The sequence below is a fragment of the Rhincodon typus genome, chromosome 36, assembly GCF_021869965.1.
Source record: "Rhincodon typus isolate 14 chromosome 36, sRhiTyp1.1, whole genome shotgun sequence".
Taxonomy (NCBI): Eukaryota; Metazoa; Chordata; class Chondrichthyes; order Orectolobiformes; family Rhincodontidae; genus Rhincodon; species Rhincodon typus.
In genome coordinates, this window is record NC_063367.1 from 981,554 (window position 1) to 1,006,723 (window position 25,170).

The 25,170-nt window shown below is 41.8% G+C and overlaps 1 protein-coding gene across 1 annotated transcript in view; it reads right to left on the reverse strand.

Moving 5' to 3' along the window:
• dapk2b (death-associated protein kinase 2b) overlaps nucleotides 1-25,170 on the reverse strand; it is a 110,361-nt gene that overhangs the window by 17,258 nt on the left and 67,933 nt on the right. Inside the window, exon 3 of the mRNA XM_048617249.1 lies at nucleotides 18,284-18,505. Coding sequence (XP_048473206.1) covers nucleotides 18,284-18,505 — 222 coding nt within the window. The remainder of the gene's footprint in view (nucleotides 1-18,283; nucleotides 18,506-25,170) is intronic.

Sequence of the window (25,170 nt, forward strand, 5' to 3'; positions counted from 1 at the left end):
TCCCAGAATATGGAGGTTGGAAAGAGAACAAGTTGCTAGAGCATTTACAGACATCTTTGTATCCTCTTTGGGCACAGGTGAGGTCCCAGAGGACTGGAGAATAGCCAATGCAGTCCCATTGTATAAGAAGGGTAACAGGGATAATCCAGGAAATTACAGGCCTGTGAGCCTCACGTCAGTGGGAGGCAAATTATTGGAAAAGATTCTCAGGGACAAGGTCTATATGCATTTAGAAGCAAATGGACTTATTAGCGACAGACAGCATGGTTTTGTGCAGGGGAGATCATGCCTCACTAATTTGATTGAGTGTTTTGAGGAGGTGACGAAGATGATTGTTAAGGGAAAAGCAACTGATGTTGTCTACATGGACTTCAGTAAAGCCTTTGACAAGGCCCCTCATGGCAGACTGGAGCACAAGGTGAAGACACGTGGTATAGGGGTGAGATGGTAAGATGGTAAGATGAATACAGAACTGGCTTAGTCAGAGGAGACAGAGGGTAGCGGTAGAAGGATACTTTTCAGAATGAAGGGTTGAGACTAGTGGTGCTCCACAGGAATCAGTGCTGGGACCGGTGCTGTTCGTAATCTACATAAACGATTTGGAGGAAAATGTGGCTGGTCTAATTAGTAAGTTTGCGGACGATACAAAGATTGGTGGAGTTGCGGATAGTGAGGAGGATTGTCAGAGGATACAGCAGGATCTAGTTCAGTTAGAGGCACGGGCAGAAAAATGGCAGATGGAGTTTAATTCGGACAAATGTGAGGTGATGCATTTTGAAAGGTCAAATACAGGTGAAAATTATACAGTGCATGGCAGAACCCTTAGGCGTATTGATATGCAGAGAGATCTGGGCATGAAGATCCATAGACCACTGAAGGTGGCAGTGCAGGTAGGTAAGGTAAAAAAAGGCCTATGGCATGCTTGTCTTCATTGGAAGGGGCATTGAGTATAAGGACAGCAGGTTACATTGTAGCTTTATAGAACTTCAATTAGGCCACACTTGGAATAGTGTACACAGTTCTGGTCACCACACCACCAGAAGGATGTGAATACTTTGGAGAGGGTACATAAAAGGTTTACCATGTTGCTGCCTGGTATGGGGAATTTTAGCTATGAAGAAAGGTTGGATAGACTGGGTTTGTTTTCACTGGAACACAGGAGATTGAGGCGCCATCTAATCGAAGTTTATAAGATTTTGAATGGTACAGATAGAGTGGAAAGTAAGAGGCTTTTTCCCAAGGTAGAGGGGTCAACTACTAGGGGAACAGGTAGGGTGGAGTTTAAAAAAGATGTGCGAGGCATGTTTTTCACACAAAGGGTGGTGAGTGCCTGGAACACACTGCCAGAGGAGGTGGTGGAAGCAGACACAATAGCAGCATTCAAGATGCACTTGGATGAATACATGAATAGGAAGGGAATAAAGGGATATGGATCCTATAAGTGAAGACAGTTTTAATCTGGAAGGGCAATATGTGTTGGCGCAGGCTTGGAGGGCCGAAGGGCCTGTTCTTGTGCTATATTGTTCTTTGTTCTTAACACTCAAACAGTAAGTTCCGGATTCCCACCATCCTCTGGACGTGATAGCTTTTCCTCACATCTCCTTCATCCACCTCTACATCTTGTTATCTTATCCTCTAAACCTTCTGTTCCTTACCTTAAAGTTATGATCCTTGGTCATTGATCCCTACATCAAGGGGAAAAAAAGTTTTTTGCTGTCTACCCTATCTATGCCACTCAATTTTATACATCTCAATCATGTCCCCTCTCAATCTCCTTCATTCTAAAGAAAACAACCCCAGTCTGTCCAATCTCACTTCATAGTGGTGGTTAAGATGGCATACAGAACACTTGCCTTTATCAACTGCAGCATAGATTAAGATGACGGCCCTGCTCTTATAAAGCTGTACAGGATTTTGGTTAGACCACAGCTGGACAGCTGGAATAGTGTGTGTAGTTCTGGTCAGCACACTATAGGAAGGATGTGATTGCACTGGAGGGGATGCAAAGGAGAATCAGCAGGATGTTGTCTGGGATGAAGCATTTCAGCTAAAAAGAGGGGTTGGATACGCTCGGATTGTTTTCTTTGGAGCAGAGAAGGTAAACGATGAACAGAGCAGTTAAGGTTAAGAGGGTGAATAGAAAATAGCTGCTCCCCCTAGTCGAAGCGTCAATAACAAGCGGCCATAATTTAAAGTGAAAGATAGAAGGCTCAGAGGGAATTTGAGGAAAAGCTTTCTCATCCAGAGGGTGGTGGGGGTCTGGAATGCATTGCCCGAGAGGGTAGTTGAGACAGGAAACCTCACAACCTTTAATAAGTATTGAGATGAGCAAGTGTCATAACATTCAAGGCTATGGGCCTAGTGTGGGAAGTGGGACTAGTGTACATAGCAGTATGTTTTTGGTGGTTCAGATTCGATTGGTCAATAGGACTCTTTTGTACTTTATGACTCTATGAACTGAAACTCTCCAGTTCTCGAGGTAAATCTCCTCTGCACACTCTCCACAGTACTATCACATGCCTCCTATAATGTGGATTCCAGAACTGTACAAAATGGTCTAGCTGTGGCCTAACCAATATTTGATATAGTTCCAGCATAACCACCCAGTCAAACTCAACGAATAAAGGCAAGCAGCCATATGCCTTCTCAGCTACTTTATCCACCTGCCCTGATACTTTAAGGGACCAGTGTAAATGCACACCAAGGTTCCCCCTGATGCTCCATGGTTTACAGGGATTTAGGAGTCCCTCATGTATTTATCTGCCTTGTTTGTCCTAATATAATCACATCACTACTTCAGCACTGGGCCAATTAGATATTTCATAATTATGTTTAATATGGATGCAAAACCTTTCAGCTAGCAGTAACAGTTTGTGATTTCGTGTGTTCAGCTGGCAGGATGTGAGAGTGATTTCACCCCCACTGGGCAAGTCTGAACAACCACAAATTCACATCCATTTGGATTAAGGTCCAGAAGTACCAAAGGAGGGAATTGGAGTCATATAAAACCTCCCAAATTAAAATCAAGCATTTGACCATCTGCTGGAATATCTCCCTACATGACTCAGTGATAATTTCTGTTTGGTAAAGCTCGTGTGAAGCACCTTGGGAATGTTTTACCATATAAAAGGGTGCCATATAAATGCAATTTGGTGGTACACCTTAAAACTTCATCTAAGATATATCTTATACCAAGATTCTTTCCCAAGCCTCCAGAGCCACAGCATACAAACAGCACTAACTGGTGTGCACATTTCATATGCTTTCCATGGCAGATGGTGAAATTTGAGTTCAACAGAAATCTGAAATTAAGAGTATAATGATGACCATGAAGCCATTGTTAATTGTCATAAAAACCCATCTGGTTCACTAATGCCCTTTAAAGGAAGGAAACTGCCATCTTAACTGCTCTCTGGGCAACTATGGATGGGCAATAAATGCTGGCCTGGCCAGTGATGCCCACATCCATTGAGTGAATAAAATAGAACAGAAGCAGCAAGTTAGTTAGTCACCTGTAATCAGTCTCTCAAAACACAACTATTATTTCCCAATGAAAGACACTTACAGCACAAAGCAACATAGAAACATAGAAAATAGGAGTAAGAGTCAGCTATTCAGCCCATTGAGGATGCTCCCCAATTCAATATAAACATGGCTGATCCTCTATCCCAACATTTATGCTCTTTTCTCATTCCCCCGACACCGTCGGTGCCAAGAAATCTATTTTTTTCTGAAATATAAAAGCAAAATGGAACACCCCAGATAACTGCAACAATGAGAGCATAAAATCGTAAATGCAGCAGAAACCATACTGACACATCTACTACTCACAGGCTAATTATGCAGACTCAGATGAAGGAATTATAAACTGATTAAGTTTCATACTGGAATTTAGTGTCATCTAAATTCTTGCGTGACATTGGGGCTTGGTGATTACTATTTGAGTGCTTCTGTCAATACAATAGTGTCTGTCATTAACATACACAATACAATGAAAATTCCAAGACAGACATATCAATCAGAAACATAAACATCCACAAAACATCCCTGTGCAAAGGTGATTGCAACATCGCTCCCTCTTAAGCCATTTCTTGAAATAGAGAATGACTTGCTCCCATCCCCATTCAGTGAGCTCTGGGACAGCTGACATGTCCATGACTTGTAGACTCTATCACAAAGTGGGGCAGGTGGTGCTCAAAGGTACAGATGGGAAAAACTCTTTCGAAAAAGAGTCTTTGGGTTCTTTGACTCAACGTTACCTCCTCATGTTCATGACAAACTCTTAGATGTGTTCAACTCCTTCCCAAGTGAACCTTCTTCAAGCCGACACTCTCAAGAGTCAGTAAGGATGTTTGATCTCTTCAGCGATGCTTCGAGGACATCCTCTTTCTCCTGTCCCCATAACCCAGCTATAGTTGGGAGAATCTGGTGAGGCACACAACTGATGACATAATAACCACATGTCCCACCCAATAGAGCCAGTTTTGAGCCATGATGAGTGCAAGGACAGTGGGGACATTGACATGACAGAAGTCTCTGCTATTGCACCACATTTTTTCTACAGGATTTGGAGGAGTGTGTGTGTGTCTGTGCGTGGACTTCCCCTGTGTTTTTTTGTGTCTTCTGTAGATTGTCCAAGTCTCCAAAGCCTATAGCAGTGTGGTAATCACTGCCGCCCATAATACACAACCTTAGTTTCCACTTTGAAATCCGAATCCTCAAATACTCTGTTACTCAGGTGGCCAAAGGCTGAGCTACACATGACAAGGTGATGACGGATTTTATCGTCCGTGTTGGTACCCACTGAGAGGAGTTTCCCAAAGTGTATATAAAATGGTCCATTACATCCAGGATCTCACCACTGAGCTTAGATCGACAGGGGAGCTGGTCAGAAGAGCACTTTAGTTTCTTGGTGTTTAGTGAAAGGGTGATGTTCTCATTTGCTTCAAAGGGGAGTGGACAGTGACCCAGAGCTCTGTTTCTCAGTGAACATGCACACGTGTCACCTGTATACTGATGTGCAATGTCTGAGCTTGGAATGATTTTGGTTTTAGAACGAAGACCGTTTAGGATGAGCAGTTTCCAGTCAATTCTGTTTCCACACCTGTAGGCGGTAGTTTGTTGGAGGCATTGTGCACTATAGCAGTGAGGGAATTGGAGACGAGGGTTAGTACAATGACACAGGCCTGTATGACCCCAGCATTAACCGAGATAGAGCAGGGATAGGGAAAGGTATCAGAAATGTTTGGACAACAGGTCGATTACAACAATTAGATCTTTACTTCTTCACGGACTTGATCGGCCAAAGGGCCTTTATTTGTCTGTAGACTTCTACGACTCCTTAACTATGACTGAGATGGGAAGGAACATTTCCCCTTAGTAGAGGGATCAATAACCAAGGACCATAGATTTAAGAGACAGGAGTTTAGAGGGATTTTGGGGAAGAATTATTTATTTTCACCTGGAACACTGAAGGGTAGTAGAGGAATGAATGATTATGATATTTAAGAAATATTTAACTGAATGCTTAATGCCATCGCACACAAGGGAACAGCCTAAGTGTTGGGAAATGGGGTGAGAACAGATAAGTGCTTGTTGACTGGTACAGACATGATGGCCCAAAGGGCCTCTTTTCATGCTGAAAAATCCTACAACTCTGAATATTTGCTGGATAATCCATAGTGCAAAGAATTACATTGGTGCCTAATTTGAGATTGTCAGTCAGGCTCGCAGTGTGACATACTTGTGTGCTAGCAGTTCCATGCATTAATTCACAGGGCACCATCCTCTGCAGACAAAAAGAACATGTACTGTATATACAGTGCATCTGCTGAACTCAACTAAATAGGTCACAGTTTATTTCTTTGTGCAATCCATTGACTAGAGTCAACCAGCTGGTTTTAAAATTTAAAAGCCTGGTATTTAACAGTCAGTTATCATTAACTTGTGCATTTCCCATGGCAACACTTACACTAGAGTCCACTTCCCAACCAATCCACACTCTCCTCATGTAGTGTAAATATGCTTGTTCTTCCCTTGGAGTAGGTATTCTTTTGATTTGTCCTAATAAATGAGAGATAAAAAGCTACAACAAAATGTGTCTTTTTACAGCTGCATGTGAGGTGGGGACAATGAAGGTTCCAATAGTGAGGTTTATGACTTGCATATCTCTGTGGAGTAGGCACAAAATGTGACAAACGTCTGACAGCGGGCAGGTTTGATTAGGATACTCCATGATACAAGTCATCATATTTGACAGCAACTGGCGCTGCCATTTCACAGAGCAGTTGAGAGTCAACCACATTGCTGAGTCTGGAGTCACATGTAGACCAGACTAAGTCAGGATGGCAGTTTCCTTCCCTAAAAAGGAAGGATATTAGTGAACCTGCATGCTTCTTGAATTTGGGGAGCAGTGAAGATTATGTCTGTGGAACCACACTGCAATGCAGGAAGGAAGAGTTCCTCACCCATGGGAGGTGGTGATGAAGAAGCTTATTAACCAGAAGCAATAGCAATACCAGTTTCTGGTGATTTAATTTTATTTTCAGAGTTCATCTTTAGCACAATGCACTTAAAAATCCAAGAACAGGAACACTAAAAATACTTTAGAAGAGAAAGAATGATGAAAATGAGCTGAATGCTGAATAGAAATGCACATATTCTTTTGAAGCTCAGTTACAAGTTTGTGAAGCTAGTTTCAGTTACTAAGGTAACTATTCACAGGCAGACATATACCCAGCAATCAATATCTTACATCATGAGGGGGAACAGACATTTAAACAACCATCTGCTTGCCTAGTCATACGACATGGTGCCCTTTGATTGTCTATGCTCACAGTATGTGTTCTTCCCTATCTCACTCAACATATTTAAAACCATTCCGTGACCCTAACATAACATAACACAACGCAGCCAAGCCCAAGTGGTAAAACACAATGGAAATTCTATATACAAACATATTTCTGAGCATTGCTGACTATAATAAAGAAATTTGTATGACTTCAGAAACCACAAAAAAGGTCCAGTTGTGTTGGTTTTGATGTTGTCAAGCCCCTCAGCAGTGTTGCTGTCTTGTCAACTGTTGCTCAGAAACAGACCACTTTATCCACTGCCGTTAAGAATTAATTGGAACCGGAACATAAACGGCGTGGTTTTATTAGACCTGGATGTCTTGAAGTCCTGTTATTTGCAGTAAGAGAAGGTAATGATCCAATCTGGAAAAATTCAGCACTGAAGGAGGAAGGGTCACTAGACCTAAAACATTCATTCTACTTTCTCTCCACAGGGACTGCCAGATGTGCAGAGGTTTTCCAGCAATTTCCATTTTTGTTTCTGATTCCCAGCATCTGTAGTTATGTGTTTTTTGTTTAACGATCCAATCAGCTTGCATTTACAGACAAACAGTTCCACTGCATGTTATTGTTTAGGTGTTGAGAGTACTGGGTGAACTGTGATTCAGCCATCATCAACACACAGCCATGGTTCACTAAAACTTACATTGCAATACCAGGCAGTTTTGACAAGAAAATTAAACAGATTGGTTTGACCTCGACAATGAGTCCCAGCACAACACTAGTGTACAGTGGATATAGGCCTAAAGTCAACAGCAACCTTCACAAGTTATGGGATTGAATAACTCAGTATCACATGACAAGTCATTGAGGAAATTGAGATAACACAGTGTGGAGCTGGAGGAACACGGCAGGCCAGGCAGCAGAGGAACAAGAAAGTTGACGTTTCGAGTCGGGACCCTTCTGAAACGTCAATTTTCCTGGTCCTCTGATGCTGCCTGGCCTGCTGTGTTCCTCCAGCTCCACCCTGTCTTATCTCTGACTCCAGCATCTACGGTTCTTACTATCTTTCATTGAGGAAGTTGCGCTCTCTCAATAGTAACATAAACATCTCAGCCACAAAATAGACAGATGTTGTTCCTAGAGGTTAGTATATTTTGCTATTTCTCAGTAACCTGGGGCTCGATGACTGTCAGTTTTACAGATTGGTACGAACTCTCAAAAACAGTGATTCTCAGCAGGGCAGCTGCATTGCTGGAAGATATAGAGCTTGGAGCTCAGTTACTTCCACTGGTCCTTGCCACAAGCTCAGCTCCCTGTTGGGGCCTCGATTCTGAAACCCCTATAGGTTTTCCTCCTCCTATAAAGGAGATCAAAGGAAATCATTCTGAGTTCCTGGGGGGCGGGGTGGTTAAGGCCAATTCATATTCTCCTCACCAACACAATTCACCAACCCAATCTCTTTCATTGACTCCACATTCTTTTTTTAAAATACATTCAGGAGACTAGAGCATCGCTGGCTGACCAGCATTTATTGTCTGTCCCTAACTGCCCTGGAGAAGATGATGGTGATCTGCCTTCTTGAACAAATGCAGTCTATTTGCTATAGGTAGACTCACAATGCACTTAGAGAGGAAGTTCCAGAATTTTGACCCAATGACACTGAAGGAACAGTAATATATTTCCAAGCAAGTGAGAGGTGTAGCTTGGAGGGGAACGTGCAAGTGGTGGCGTTCCCAAGTATCTACTGCCCTTGTCCTTCCAGATGGAAACGATGGGGGGTTTGGAAAGTGCTGTCTAAAGAGCCTTGGTGAACTTTTGCAATGCATCTTGTGGTATCATTATTGCTATTAAGTATCGGTTGTGGAAGGTGTGGATGTTCATTGATGTGGCTTTAATTAGGCAGGCTGCTTTGTCCTAGATGGTGTCAATCTTCTTCAGTGTTGTTGGAGCTGCACTCATCCAGGTAAGTAGGGAGTAGTCCATAAGTCCTGACCTTGCCTTGTAAACAGTGGACAGGCTTTGGGAAGGCAGGAGATGAGTTGCCCTCTGCAGGATTCCTCAGCCCTGACCTGCTTTTGTTGCCACTGTATTTATATTTGTTAGCACAGTTAGTTGGGACTGTTAATATCTCATTTCACCTCTCAAGTTCAGTGCTTTTGTCCATGTTTGAACCAAGGCTGTAAACGTTAGGAGCTGGCTGGCCTTAGCAGAACTCTCAGTGAGCAGCTTATTGCTTAGCAAATGCTGCTTGTCAGCACTGCTGATGACCCCTTCAATCACTTAGAGATGACTAAGAGTAGGCTGATGAGGCAAGTATTTGGATTTATCCTACTTTTTTGTGTATAGACCATACTTGGGCAACTTTCCACATGATCAGGTAGATGCCAGTTTTTTAGTTTACTGGAACAGCTTGGCTAGGTGTGCAGCAAGATCTGGAGAACAAGACTTCAGGACCACCTCCTCGTTTGGATGTGTGAGCTGGCATGTCTATCTATGTTAAAAGTATTATATTTAATTGCAAATTGTAGTATAAACATAATATAAAGAATGTGTGGGCAATGTGTCCTGCAAGTCTTTCTCCAAGTCACTCACTATCCTGACTGGGAAATTTATTATCGTTCCTTCACTGTCACTGAACTCCCCCTCTCTACAGCAATCTGGGAGTACATACATCATATGGACTGAAATGGTTCAAGAAGTGGTGCACCAGCATTAGGAAAATTTGGGATGAGAAATAAGTGCTGGCCCAGCCAATGACTTCCACAGTCTACAAATAAATAAAAATAAAATACTTTCTGCACTCCCAAAACACTCTTGTCCGAAACCTCAAATGACAATAGAGCTTTAGGTTTCCCATTCTCTTGTTGCCCAAGTCTGCACCCATTATGTCATTACCACTCCTTCTGCTACCATTCAAGTAATATTTGTACTATTAAATTCACACTGTATTATCATTGTTACAAATAAAGTCATTTCACCACATAGGGTGGATGTTAGCACCAAAAGGTGGGGTAAATAACAATTTCTTTAATTTAGTTTCAAAGTACAAACTACAGAGGGACAGGTTCCTTGCCGTTACTGGTAATGTCAGCTGTGTTAGTCAGGCTACAACTGTGCCATTGGTTACACAGCTGCAATTTTCTGCCGTTCCCTTTCCTGTATTATTTTATTGTAGTCATTGGGCAACAGTTCAGTAAATGTGTTCAAACTGCTCAGAGAGCTGCACGCCTACTGCCATTCCATACATTCCAATCAATGTTCTTGCGAAATCATTAGCCAGGAGGTGTGCACGTCAACAATCTTCCTTTGAGCGAGATAACTGGCTCCTACCTGTTTCCTATGTAAAACAGAGTGCCTATAATTCTAAAGCAATGGAGATGTTGCGAAATGTTCTGGGACTTCCAAAAGACGCAACATTATAGGAATGGATGTTGTAGAAGAGCCAGAATTCAATCTTGCACTTCTCCCTGGCTCAGGTAAATATGGCATTATTCAATGGAGGCAGTGATTAGCAAGAGCCCTGTGCCACACAAAGTCCCATCCTGCACCCATCAGGCAGTTGACAGGACAGCCGATGGGACTCTCGCCAGTGTGGTGGGGGTAGGGGGGATCCTACCCACTGGTATTTGCCAGCCAGAGACTGGCAGCTCTGGGAGGAGGTGGCTGCCATCACCATAACCCCCATTTGAGATGGGGTATTGTCACTCAGTCTTGTGGACGCACAGAGGGGATAAGGTCATCAGCAAGGTTGGGGGTGGGGGGCTAGCTTTCTCCAGGCATTCCTGCCACAGTCATAATCAGGATGGGAAGTAAGAACTGAGGTGAAGGCAGGAGGATACCCCCTCCTTGACTGATTAAATGCCCCTTGCCACTTACCTCATCACCAGGAAAGGTATTAAATTCCAGTTATAAGCTCAGACAGCACACAACGCCATGCCTGTGCTGGTTCTTCGGAAGAGCTCTTCAAGTTTCTAATAGGGAGGTCAGCCTGGCTGATACGTTTGGCTTGTAACTGTTTGGGGAGTGCACCAAGGGAGGCAACAGGACCGAATGCCTGACCCACTCCTCATAGTCTCAAGGTGGGGAAATAGGGAGGGGGTGTTGGTGTTGGTTGATTGACGGCAGTGTACTCAGGGAAGAAGCAATCCTGCTTTGCTTTACCCATAAGGTGGCATGGAAGGACTAGGCTTCTCAATGACATCTCTACCTCACTCCAGCTACACCCTGTCCCCAGGCTCAAGAAACTCAGCCGGCCATATTAACATTTTGAGAATACCAACTTTATCCTGGTGGAAGGCTGACTGACCCTTGTTGCCATCTCAGTGAAATATGGACATTGGCTTCCTGGAGTCATCACCCCAACATGCTCAGGATTTCTGCCCATTGACCCCACTCTTTTTGGAAATCCCCCAATCCACTGATATTATCCAAACTTATCCTTAGAATCAGAAATCACATGACAGGAAATGGCAGCTGAAACATTCTGTCAAACGAAGTCCAGTATGAGCCCTGGGCTTTTCCCCCATTAACATTCTTCAGGTGATCCTTGTTCAAATTTTGTCTCCACACAATAATTTTTCTTCTTTTTTGTGTTCTCAGTTCATCAAAAGCAGTCACCATCTCATCTCTATTTGGTTTCCTTTGTAACATTAAACCAAAGAAACCGATAGCACAGGAAGCCATTCAAAATTGTAAATAGTAGCCAATTAAATCCATTCTCTGCTTTCTCTTTAAAGATAATTGAAGGATTATACTATGACCCTAATGAAACAAATGACCTTTTGGGTCTCTCCCCCACACCCCACCCCTCCTCACACTGTGGTTCTGCCCAAATTTTTGTCTGTGTCCAAATTTTTGTAAGTGGTTGGGAAGTCTGACTCACTGGCCAGAAAGCTGGCAGTGGGGAGGGCGTAGCCTCATGCTACCTCTTTCAAGAGTTTCTGCTGTATTAATGCCTATCAGGCTGTCAAGTCCCCTGGTCAGACCACATCCACTGGGGCAAAAATCACCCCAACTACAGACTCACAAGAGGCTCAGGTCAACCTCTTGACTAATTAATAGCTTCCTACCACCAAATCTTCAACGTTCCTCTCATAGAGCGCCTACAGTGTGGAAACAGGCCCTTTGGCCAAGCAAGTCCACAACCACCCTCAGAGCATCCCACCCAGACCCCTACCCTTTTCCTATGACCCACCTAATCTACACATCCCTGAACACTATGGGCAATTTAGTATGGCCAGTCCACCTGGACTGCACCTCTTTGGACTGGGAGGAAGCCAGAGCACCCAGCAGAAACCCACACAGACACCAGAGGAATGCAAACTCCACACAGACAGTTGCCAGAGGGTGGAATCAAACTTGGGTCCCTGGTGTTGAGGCAGCATTGCTAACCACAAAGCCACTGTGCCACCCCATCTCGGTTCTCAATTCTATTGCTATTTACAAAAATAATCTGGATGTGAATGTACAAGATATGGTTATTAAGGTTGCGGATGATACAAAATTAGGAGGTAACGTTGATATTGAGGCAGGTTATCAAAAATTACAGAGGGATCTTGATCAGATGGGGAAGTGGGCTGAGGATTGGCAAATGCAATTCAATACAGATAAGTGTGAGGTGTTGCATTTTGGAAAGTCAAACCAAGGTACAACTTATACAGTAAATGGTAAGGTGCTAAGGAATGTTGTGGAGCAGAGGGACCTAGGATTACAAGTACATAGTTCTTTGAAAGCAGCATCACAGGTAGACAGGTGGTGAAGAAGGTATACTGGCCTTCATCAGGCAAGGTATTGAGTATAGGAGTTTGGACATTATTCTACAGTTGTATAAGTCATTGTTGAGGCCGCACTTGGAGTGTTGTGTACAGTTTTGGACACCCTGTTAGGCCTGAGTTATGGGGAGAGGTTGGCCAGGATTGGATTTTATTCCTTGGAACGTAGGAGAATGATGGGTGACCTTATTAAGGTGTATAAAATCATGAGGAGCACAGACAGGAATAATGCATGTAGTCTTTTTCTCAGTTCATCAAAAGCAGTCACTTTTGAAAACTAGAGGGCATAGGTTTAAGGTGAGAGAAGGGAAAGATTTAATGGAGGACCTGAGGGGCAACTTCTTCACGCAGAGAGTGGTGTGAATATGGAATGGGCCGCCAGTGAAAGTGGTTGAGGCAGGTACAATTACAACATTTACAAAAACATTTGGATAGGTACATGGATGAAAAGGGTTTAGACGGATATGGACCAAATACAGGCAATTGGAACTGAGTGGGCACCACAGTCAGCATGGACTTTATTGGGCCGAAGAGCCTGTTTCCATGCTGTATTACTCTATGACTCTACTGTATGACTATTTTCTATCTGACACTTGTTACAAGCATACTTTTTCTTGTTTGTCTTAAGTGTCTATTTTGTCATTCAGGGAGCCTGGATTTGTGGCATGCCTTTCCCATTTCGGGGAATATAACTTGACTCTACTCAAACCATCTCCTTTTTAAAGTTAGCCTGATTCATTCCAGCTTTGGTTATAATTCAATAAGAATCTGGTTCTTCCTAAAGTTGCTTCAAGTCACAAAAGATGACAGGAGATGGTGCAGCATGAGCTGAAGGAGCTTTTGGCAGTACAGACTTGACTGGCCGATGGGCCTCTTTTGCTCTGTATGAATGTATGTTTCTTAGGTTTCTGCAGAAACCTGTTTCTCCCAGAATTGACAGCATTGATCGGCAATCTGCTGAGGATAGAGTGCACTGTGGAGAACATAGAGACCAGGCAGGGCACAACACAAAAGAGGATGACGAGAAAGATGACACTCAGCAATCCCTGATTGGCTGAAGCATTGCCATGGAGAAAGCAACACAGTCAATATAGTCCTCTCAAACTCCCAATCAAAGTCAACAACCCTAACCGCAACTCATCCCTCACACCCCGTCCCCGCAATAACAACCAAAAAAGAATCCCCCTCGTCCTCACATACCACCCACTAACCTCCGGATCCAACGCACCATCCTCTAACACTTCCGCCATCTGCAATCCGACCCCACCACCAAAGACATTTTTCCCTCCCCACCCTTATCTGCTTTCCGGAGGGACCAGTCTCTCCATGACTCCCTCGTCCGCTCCACACTCCCCTCCAGCCCCACCACACCCGGCACTTTTCACTGCAACCGCAGGAAGTGCTACACCTGTCCCCACACCTCCTCCCTCACCCCCATCCCAGGGCCCAAGAAGACTTTCCACATCAAGCAGATGTTCACCTGCACATCTGCTAATGTGGTATACTGCATCCGCTGTACCCGTTATGGCCTCCTCTACATCGGGGAAACCAAGCGGAGGCTTGGGGACCACTTTGCAGAACACCTAAGCTCGGTTTGCACTAAACAACTGCACCTCCCAGTCATGAACCATTTCAACTCCCCCTCCTATTCCTCAGACGACATGTCCATCCTGGGCCTCCTGCAGTGCCACAACGATGCCACTCGAAGGTTGCAGGAACAGCAACTCATATTCTGCTTGGGAACCCTGCAGCCCAATGGTATCAATGTAGATTTCACAAGCTTCAAAATCTCCCCTCCCCCTACCGCATCCCAAAACCAGCCCAGCTCGTTCCCGCCTCCCTAACCTGTTCTTCCTCCCACCTCAAGCCGCACCCCCATCTCCTACCTACTAACCTCATCCCGCCCCCTTGACTTGTCCGTCCTCCCTGGACTGACCTATCTCCTCCCTAACTCCCCACCTACACTCACCTTTACTGGTTCCATCCCCGCCTCTTTGACCTGTGTTTCCTCTCCACCTATCTTCTCCTCTATCCATCTTCTATCCACCTCCCGCTCTCTCCCTATTTATTTCAGAACCCCCTTCCCCTCCCCCATTTCTGAAGAAGGGTCTAGGCCTGAAACATCAGCCTTCCTGCTCCTATGATGCTGCTTGGCCTGCTGTGTTCATCCAGCTCTACACCTGGTTATCTCAGATTTTCCAGCATCTGCAGTTCCAACTATCTCTCATGCCCACCAATCAGCACTCTTTGCTCCTGTACTATGAATAGTTTGAAATTTGGCACTCTTGCATTTACCCAGTAGTGCAAGAGTAAAAGCCAAATTTCCCTCCTTTCAGCAAGATTTGTGTTCCTCACTGACCAAATTACCCCTTGAAGAATGTATGTAAATGATCTTGGGACATTATTCAAAGAGCAGGGAAGTCTGTTTGTGATCTGGCAAAGATTTCTCCCTCAGGTAACAGCACAAGATCAGATTAGCACATAAATCGGTTCGTAAAATTTGCTTGGGTCCAAATTGGCAGCTGCAATAACTTCAAAAATACTGTGAAACACTCTGGGATATCCCAAGGCCATGAAATGCACCGGATAAACAAGGTCACTCTTGCCAAAAATTGAGACTATACTGATTTATTCAAGTTTCTCATTCCTCATTCATTTCAACACCAAGGTCTTTTATGAAATTGTAAACCAACTTGATCAGAAATTGAACAATACCATTAAACCCTTGCCCCAAGGTTGAAAGAAGTTTCATTCTGAATTGGTATATTGTACATGGGACTTAAACAGGCCAAATAATAGAGATAACACAGTGTGGAGCTGGAGGAACACAGCAGGCCAGGCAGCAGGAAAGTTGACGTTTCAGGTCGGGACCCTTCTCTGATGCTGCCTGGCCTGCTACATTCCTCCAGGTCTACACGGTTATCTCTGACTGCAGCACCTGCAGTTCTTACTATCTTTAAGTAATAGAGAATTTTTAAAAATATTTTTATTTAACCTGTTTTTCCTAGTCAACCTGTTCAGAGCCATTATTTCACACCTCTGGAGCAGGTGGAAGTTAAACCAGGTCTCCGAGTACAGGGACAGGAACATTACCATTGTGCCACATGAGGGCCCCAACAGAGTCTTTTATTTCATATCGTTAAATTCAAATTGGTTGATTTTATATACAGGTAATCTCAAATTAGACTGAAGAGCAGCAGAAAGCACAAAGTGATAAATCATTGAGAAGTCTATCTTTGAGTGACATTGTAGAGGTTGCTGATTGGGACCTCACTTACCTGTTGTCACTATTACGTACTTGTAGATATATGTTTAATCACTCTGTTTCTATCTGTTATTACACACCTCTAAAGCAGGTGGGACTTGAATCTGGGCCCAGGGGAAGGAATACAACCACTGCATCACAAGGGACCTCTATACATTTTCCATTCAATTACTCATTGTAAACTAGGGGGTACAACATTTTATAATGAAAGGGATAAAGATTAATAATGAATGTAGGTGATCTGCTTTATCACTGCTCCTGAACAAAACCAGCATCCTCAGTCTCTGACACTAATTCAGCTTTTTTCTAATCTGTTCTAGCTGTCACTGCCTGTCTACATTCTTCTTTTGTGCATCTGCACTCCATCTCTACAAGCTGCTTGTTCACATTTGTCAGCTTCTGTATTTGATTCTCTCTACCCTGCACTAGTGCCAGCATGGCTCTGCTGTAACCACTGCCACCCCAAGACAAACCCTACTCCGGGGCATGAGCACAACAGGCTGACAGTCCACTGTAGTGCTGAGGCGATGCCACACAGAGGTACCATCTGCTACAGTAGCTGTTATATCACATATTAACTCTCAAATAGATGTAAAAGGCACTAGTAAAAGGAACTAGAAGAGTTGGGGAGTTCTGCCTGGTATTCTGGCTATCACTTCTCCCTCAATCAACATCACCAAAATGGAATACCCAGTCATTACTGTATGTTTTGGGACTTGCTTAATGCAAATTCGTGGTTACATTTCTTGTACATCAAATAAAGTACTTCATTGACTGAAAAGGATGTTAGAACATGAACAGTACAGGCCCTTCGGCCCATGATGTTATGCCGAACTTTTACCCTAAACCTATGTTCTATGATCATGAAGGGTGCTATATAAATTCAAACCTTCAGGACAAAAAAAGTGTGCTGATACCAATGCTGTAATGTAAATTGTTGTGATTGTTTAGAATGTGGCATTCTTGTTCCTATCCTGATGAATGCGAAGTAAAGAGGTTTGTCAACACGTGTCTCTTTACAACAATACTCAATAACTACTGACAACCAAATGTAAAGTTCGCAAGGATCCACATTCACTGTGGGCAGGCTGAGAGTTGTCTCTAGGTGAAGTATGAGTCTGGGCAGTAGGAGGCAGTAAGGTGGGAGCTATAGCTATAATACTGAAATTTGAAAGTTTAAGCATAATTCAGCCTTTTATTCACAGTGGTAGTCAGATATGGTTGTATAAGGCAGTTATCACTTGAAAGGGTTACTTGACATCACAAGAAAAGTCCTAACAATCAGGATATAAAGGGTGGGGCTAACAGGGTTTGTATTCATTCATGTATTCCTGTCCTCCCAGTGCAGTAACAATAATCTGTATTTAGTCTCTTGTGAGGCATCAAGGTCAAATGAAGAGTATCATTTATCCCAGATCTTTGTAAATAGCTATTAAGTACTAGGTTTTAAATCACCACCATTTGGTCAAGATTGACCCCAGATTCTGCTGAAGAATTTATAGGGGCATTCTTCCCCACATGGTAGCAACTTAGATTAATACTAATAAGGAGAACTGGTGGTTGTGAATCTGCCCCAGGATGGTTCCAGTCAACATGACAACACCACAATACACACCATGTATGCAGAGGGGCAGCTTTCACCATATATACCAAGAAGGAAGCTGGAAAGGCTCAGATTATAGCAGTAAACCAAAACAGAAACTAAACAAATCAGCCATTCATGGACTGGAAATTACTTTGAAATTGCTGATTGATAAAAGTTTTTATTCACATTCATCAACATCTTCATTGGCATTTTGTGACTCATCACTTGCAGTAAATGTGTATTGTTGACTTGGGGAACAGCAACAGGAAACAAAGGAAGTATGGTGTTACTATAACAATAACTTGTCATTGATGTGTAATCAGTCAAGTCATAGCTGGGAGGCAGAGAGATTGGGGGCCAGAATTCTGGACAAAGAAGTACAATTTAAAAGAAGTAGAGGAAGACACATTAACCCAGGGATTTCCAGAACCTGGGGATAGGATGAACAGGCACATCAAAACAATCAATTTACAAAGTTATGGAGCAGAACGTTTTAAAAAATAAATATAAATTTAAGCATGGAAATACTATTACTGTACACGTGATCCAAAAGAGAGCTCATCCCTGAAATTACCATATGGCACTTACTATTATGGCACGTGCACTAACGGCAGAGACATTGGAGTGAGTAAGGAAAAAAGAAAAAAGTTGAAGAATTGAGGAAAAAAACTAAAATTATCTTTTCTTTAAGCATAACATTAAATTGATTCAATGCTGGGTTACTTGTTGCAGCTCATTAGTACTGATGGAAATAATTCAACATTTAAAGGAGTTTTGTTTCAGCTACTCATCATTAGGATTAATTAATACAATCCTTCCTGTTTGATTTTCTTTAACCCAGCAACACAAGGAAATCCTCTTTACTCACAGTTCCAGAATGAGGACCACATCTGTTTTATTCTCATAAACGTCATGTAAGGTGATAATGTTGGAATGCTGGATCTGCTGTAGGATGTTCACCTCCCGTTCAATTTCCTCACGTCTCACTCCTCTCCGACTGGCTCGAACCTGCCGTTTCTTAATAAACTTCGCCGCATATTCAAGTCCAGAGCTTTTCTCGCAGCATTTCTTCACGATAGCAAACTGGCCACTGAAACAAAAAGAAAAGCAAAGGAAAAAACAGTCAGAAAGAGCAATTTGATTGCTGGAAGTTATAAATATCAGAAGATTTTCAGATGAAACCAAAAAATGCTAAAAAAAGAGCAAAAAAATTCTCCTGGTCTCCAGGTCTCCATCCTTCCCTTAGCCAATAACCAGACATTAGGTTGGCCACCAGAATTGTTAAAATAAAAGAAAACCACGAAGAACATTCTCATTCATTGGCCACCGACCTGGAGTCTCTTGAAACAAGCAAGAAGTTCTGAATAAGGGTCACTGGAATCATAATCTGCTTCTCTCTCCGAAGATGCTGCCAGAGCTGCCGAGTTTCTCCAGCTATTTCTGTTTTCCTTTGTTTCAGATGTCCAGCATCCACAATTCTTTATTTGTACGAGCAGATTGATTATAAATATTTATAAAGTACTGGACAAACCCATCAAATATGATTCTTCTACAATTAACACTTTCCTCCAATAATACCAAGCAACTTCTATCAATTCTTCTAAAACAAACATAAGCATAAGATGAGAAAGTGGCAAAAGAGCTTTAGGAGCCATAAGTTCAAAGTCTCACTTTTTAAATCAAGCTACTCTACATTGACCACAAGTTGTGACTCAAATTACTTAGATACTGCATCCTAAAATGCCACAACTTGAGTTTATGGTGGGGGGTGATTGTTTAACTTTATAAATAGACATTTTTTTCTCACATACAGTTCACCATTACTAAAGTGTCATTTTAAAAAAAGTTGAAACCGTTCTGGGAAATGACCCATTACTAAAAACAAAAACAGGAAGATACTAAAATGGAAATAGACCTTCAATTGCTAAAACAAATGAATATTTAAAGGGGTATTGATTTTTGGAATTTCTGAAAGGTCAGACACTGATGTGGTTGTGGATGATACTGTGCCACTGAAGTAAACATTATAATTTTACAAAACAAAAAACACAAAGAACTGTGAATGCTGGAAATCAGAAACAAAAACAGAAGCTGCTGGAGAAAATCAGAAGGTCTGGTACTTTCAGTGGAGAGAAAGCGCAGTTGGCATTTCGGAAAAAGGGTCACTGGACCCGAAACATTGACTTTGCTTTCTTTCTACAGATGCTGCTAGACTACTGGAGTTTCTCCAGCTCCTTCTGATTTTATCACAATATCACTCCTGCATTCTACCTTATCAGCTTTGTTCTTTTCCCATCGCTATCTTCCTCGAGCCTGTTTGCTTAGAAGCTATTCATCTCAAAATCTTACTGGAGGGTCATTGGCCCGAAACATTAATCTGGGAGTTACCAGTATTTTCAGTTCTTATTTAGTTTTAAGGATGTTAGTTCAAGAAACCCCTACAGTTTTGTCATTTCTCCTGGTTTTTGTAGAATTAACCAACATCACAATTCAAGGCTGAAATGCTGCACAGTTCGGTAACAACTAACCTGAAACATTGATTGGCTGGAAATGTCTTGTTGAGCAACCACATGACACAGTTAAATGTGAAGTTAATTCTTTAATTGATCCATCACATAGCTGTTCAGGTGAATGCATTCACTCAGTGCATGGTCACAAACATGGCTTGAATTGATGAGGACAAAAAAAAAAGTTCTATTCCTGTCAGTTAAAACAGGAACAAGAAAACAACGTCCTGAAAGCTGATTATATCCAAATTATATTTTTTTAAAAACTCTTCAGATTGTCTTCAGCCTCTGAGCTCCTCTTTTAGCTACAGTACTAACATGGCTGATTCACTCCAGTTTTTGGTCAATGGTAACAGGGGATGTTGTTAGTGGGGGAATTCGGTGATGATAATGCATTTCAATACCTGGGTGATATGGTTAAATATTCTGTCAGAGATGGTTTTCAGCCCCAGCCTGGATATTTGTCCAGGTCTTGCTGCACAAGTTTCTGAGAAGTCACAAATGCGTATTGAACATAGTGCAATGAACAACAAATGTACCCAGTTCTGACCTAATGATGGAGGGAAGGTCATCAATGAAGCAGCTGAAGGTATTACTCTGAAGAACTCCTGCTGAGATGTCTGGCCTCCACTAACCACAACCATCTTCCTTTGTGGTAGGGATGACTCCAAGCAGCAGAGAGTTTTTCCCATGCTTTTTTGGGATCTTGATGCTACATTCGATCCCCAGGACCAGTTGGGATCTATCACAGGATATAGGAGTCAAGGGATAAGATTGCTGGGGTCTTGACAGACATCTCTAGATCCTCTTTAGCCACAGGTGAGGTTCCAGAAGACTGGAGACTAACTAATAAAGTTATTTTGTTTAAGAAGGGCAACAGGGATAATCTGGGAAATTACACGCTAGTGAGCCTTACATTAGGGAAATTATTGGAGAAGATTCTTAGGGACAGGATTTACTTGCACTTGGAAAAGAATGGACAGCAATGTTAAGAGGCATTTAGACAGACTCATGACTAGGCAGGGGATAGAGGGATACAGACCACATGCAGGCAGATGGGTTTAGGTTGGAATGCCATCAGTGTAGACTTGGAAGGACAAATGTCCTGTTCCTAAGCTATGCTGTTCTATGTTCAGTGTAGCTCACACAGAGCGTGCTACACTGTTGATGGTGTTGCGTCTCAGTTACACAAAGCTAGCTCCTGGCCACCCTCTGTGTATACAAAAATATCCTTGTTATATTACAAAAAAAGAGTTGTTTTTCATGTCCTGTAGACTATTTCTACTTCAATCAACATATTAAAGAAATACATTATCTGGTCATTGTCATAATCCTGTTTGTGGGAGCTTTGTGTGCAAATTGGCTACCACATTTCCAACATTACAATACTGACTGCACTTCAAAAGTATATCGTTGGCTGTAAATCATTTGGCAAGTCAGTGGTGTGAAAGGTGCATATAAATATATGACGTTCATTTCTCAACAAACAATCCATCTCTGCTGTTAGTATCCACTGCTTGCCAACTTGTCTCATCTTCCAATTCTCACATCTGTGCTAGGGGAGTAATCAGCATTTCACAAACTCATCTTTGTTTTTCATCAAGATACACTTAATCTTATAAAAATGCTTATTTTATCACAAGTTTTCCATTGATCAATAGACATTCCAAAGGAATCAAACAGCAGTTTATACAACCTGACACCAAGATGGTAAAAGAAATGCACATTCACCTAAAGTGTTTAAACACCCTCTTAAGGACTGAATGTTGAGACACACTACACTTTCCCAAACTATGCACCACAGCCTTTCAAACCCCTTCTCCAGCAGGTGAGTTGAGAAATGTAGATTCTATGGGATCGAGTGTTTTCACAATTGATCTGCTTTGCTGCAGGTGTGAGTGTCAATAGTTAATGTTGGCAGGCCACTTAACCCTTATCTATGACTGGACTTTCCTGTTTGAAATATCCAAGAGATTATAATCTCCTTAAATTCTTCAAGCAAAATAAGGATGTACACACATACAAAATCATGTTTCACACAGATGACTAACGATTCTTCCCAACACTAATTCAAAAAATAGGCGTTTGCTCCTGAGCTTCCTTTTCATTTCTATGGATATCTTTTTAATTTATTGAGTTCCCTTTTTAACGTGGGTAGTAAGTGAAAAAACAGCCCAGTTTTTATGCAAACTGCTCAATGCAGAGAACAGCTAATTGGGGAAGTCGCTTAAAGTGATGACTTTGATCAATTCAAATGTTTCACTCTGTTGAATTTAGTGATGTTAACTCTGTAATTGAGGGAAATGGTGATGGATTTTTTTTTGCTGATCTTCACATAAAAAAGTCATCTCCAATATTTGCTCATTAATGTTTGGAAGGTTATTGGCTCTAATGAAATAATAGAAAGCACTTCTAAATGAATAACTTGTTTTGTGCTTTCTCTCAAAATTACAACATGTTCCACTAAAGTAGCCTCGAATATCTACACACAAGCAATTCTGTAGGAGGAGGTCTCCTGCCTGAGACTTATTGCGCTCAACTGGAGTGATTCAGCAGCTGATTAAAAAAAAAACACATTATTAATCCAGAGAGGATGAGGAGGATGAGGAATCTTGTTTGTTCATACAGTGATGTACTCTCTCACTAGCCAGAGAGCTGTCTAAAATATAGCACTTTAAAAACAAAGTCTTTTTGCTCACCAACAACCTCATTTTAAATCCCAGTAATGAACTGCGCCTGCCAAGTAGTAGTTGAACTCCGGTTTAAAACAAAAATTAAGCTCAAGGGACTGGTAACTCCAATGCTAACAGTGTGGTTCAAACAGGAGAAGGCACGAGGTGTATGATAGGGACATGGATCAGAAATTCACAGCAAGCAGGTAAAAAGTCTTGAAAGGAATAATTAACCTAAACTAATGGATATTAAATAGTATTAAAATTTGGGTATTGTAGTGTAAATACATTATGATGATTCAGAAACTAAGGAGAGCAAATAAATAAAGTCAAGGTAAACAAGTTTTTGGTTTTCACTTTTGTGAAGGTAGTGTTTTTTAAAGAAAGGTCAGGTCACTTTAAAGCAGTGGGTTAAGACAACATTTAAGCAATCATGCGACTCAAGCTAAATAATTGGTCAAACTACCTGGTGAGATGTAATAGATAACACAGTGTGGAGCTGGATGAAGACAGCAGGCCAGGTAGCATCAGAGGAGCAGGAAAGCTGATGTTTCGGGTCGGGACCCTTCTTCAGAAAATTCCCTTCTGAAGAAGGGTCCCGACCCGAAATGTCAACATTCCTGCTCCTCTGATGCTGCCTGGCCTGCTGTGTTCCTCAACCTTCACACTGTTATCTCAGACTCCAGCATCGGCAGTTCTTACTATTTCTGGTGAGATGCAAGGTGTTTACTAAATTGAGCTTTTGTGATCCAGAGAAGTAGGAAAAGCAAAACAGTGTTCAGTTCAGAAAAGATCCATACTAGTAAATGTGTTGTTCAGAAACCTGAAGATAGTCAAAAGTAATTGGAAAGAAATCTTGCCTTTTTTAAAAATCAGTGATTAAAGATAGTGAATTAGCCTTTGTCTGTGTGCCTTGGGCAGATGGAAAGAATCACATCTGGTGAATGTGCAGGAAGCCAGCAGAAAGAAACACATGGGGGCTTGTCAGTGGAGTATAAAATTAGACAGAGAAAGTAGGAGTGATTGTTCATTGGAATTGATGCCTATAATAGATGTTGCTGGGAAAAACAGGGTTGAATCTTTTCTTTTGCTGTTTATGACAAGATCTCTTCAAATGTTGTTATTTGTCTATAAAGTTGCTTTTTAACTGCACTCCAAATTGTCAGAATGTAGCATCCTGAATTCACTCAGTCATTGGCATCCTTGGAAAGCATAGCACATATCTGTTATTCTGTCCATATACCTGCAACACGTAATTAGCCCTGAAGCTGAACCCTGTCCTTTTAAAACTTTGTTAAAATGGTCTACACCTATACAATCCCTCCCTTTCCAAATGTAAATCAAGCAACGTTTTCATATTCTTATCTTGATGACTTCTTTGACATAGTACAGAACTCAGTTTATCAGCCATTGTATTTCACATTAGAATTCCCACAAGACTCAAAATATAGAACCGCAGTAAATGGGTAACTCAGCACAATCACTTGGTCCAACTGACTCATTGGTTTAGGTCCACTCCAGCCTCCTGCTATCAAACTCTCTATTCTCTCCTGTATTCTTCATCCACCTTCTCCTCAAGTTAATATGACAGGCTAAATGCCGGTTAGGCAGTGTCCAGACACGTATTTTACTAGTCAGTTTTATTTCTACTCAGTCCATAAACTTTAACATCACTGATCACTCGCTCATACTTACATACTTATAACATATACACCCCCTTATCCTTTAGCTAACATATCATCATACATTCTGGCTGGTCTCAGACATTCCTGCCAGACCCTATTAGATGATAACAGTTAAAATGTATTTACATTATTTGCCTCAGCCACATTGAAGCAGATATTACAGATGGCCAAGGTACAGGCATTAGTTAACCTTGTATTTACAAAATACAAGAAAGAAAACAGTTAAAATTTTGAGTCCAGTAGCCCTCTATCAGAACTGTTGTGTTTGTATCAGATTTCCAGCATCCAACGTTTTCTTATTCCTAGATTTCTTATTGGATTTCGTAGATCACATCTTATATTTACAACCCTACAGATGCAAACTTCTCTATTCTTACCTTTAAAAGTCACCCCTAAGCCTTCTCGGTTTTGCAGACACAATGGTCTTGAAGATATAGGACTATTAATGTGTGTAGGAATTTCTCTATTGGCCGTTTTAGCCACAGTTGCAAACTCATTTAAAATAAATGGATCAAATGCAACTTGGAAAACAGTAGAGATTGGAATGCTGGAAGTGTTAATTGTTCATAAACTTTTTAAGTTTCAGTATATTTTGAAGGTCTGCGTTTTCACAGTTAAACAGCTGAGGTTCTAGATGCCAAATTTCACCCTTTGCAGGCTTTAGAAAAAGGAAAAGAACAAATAAAGTTATTTTCTAGTTTTATTTAAAAATTAGCAGTTAAACCAATATAAACAGATAGAGCTGCTGTGTTGTTAACTACTAATAGAATCATAGAATATCAACAGTGTGGAAAGAGGCCATTCGGCCAATCTAGTCAGTACCGACCCTCCCGAAGAGTATCCCACCCAGACCCAACGCACACCCTGTCCCTGTAACTCCACGTTTCCTAC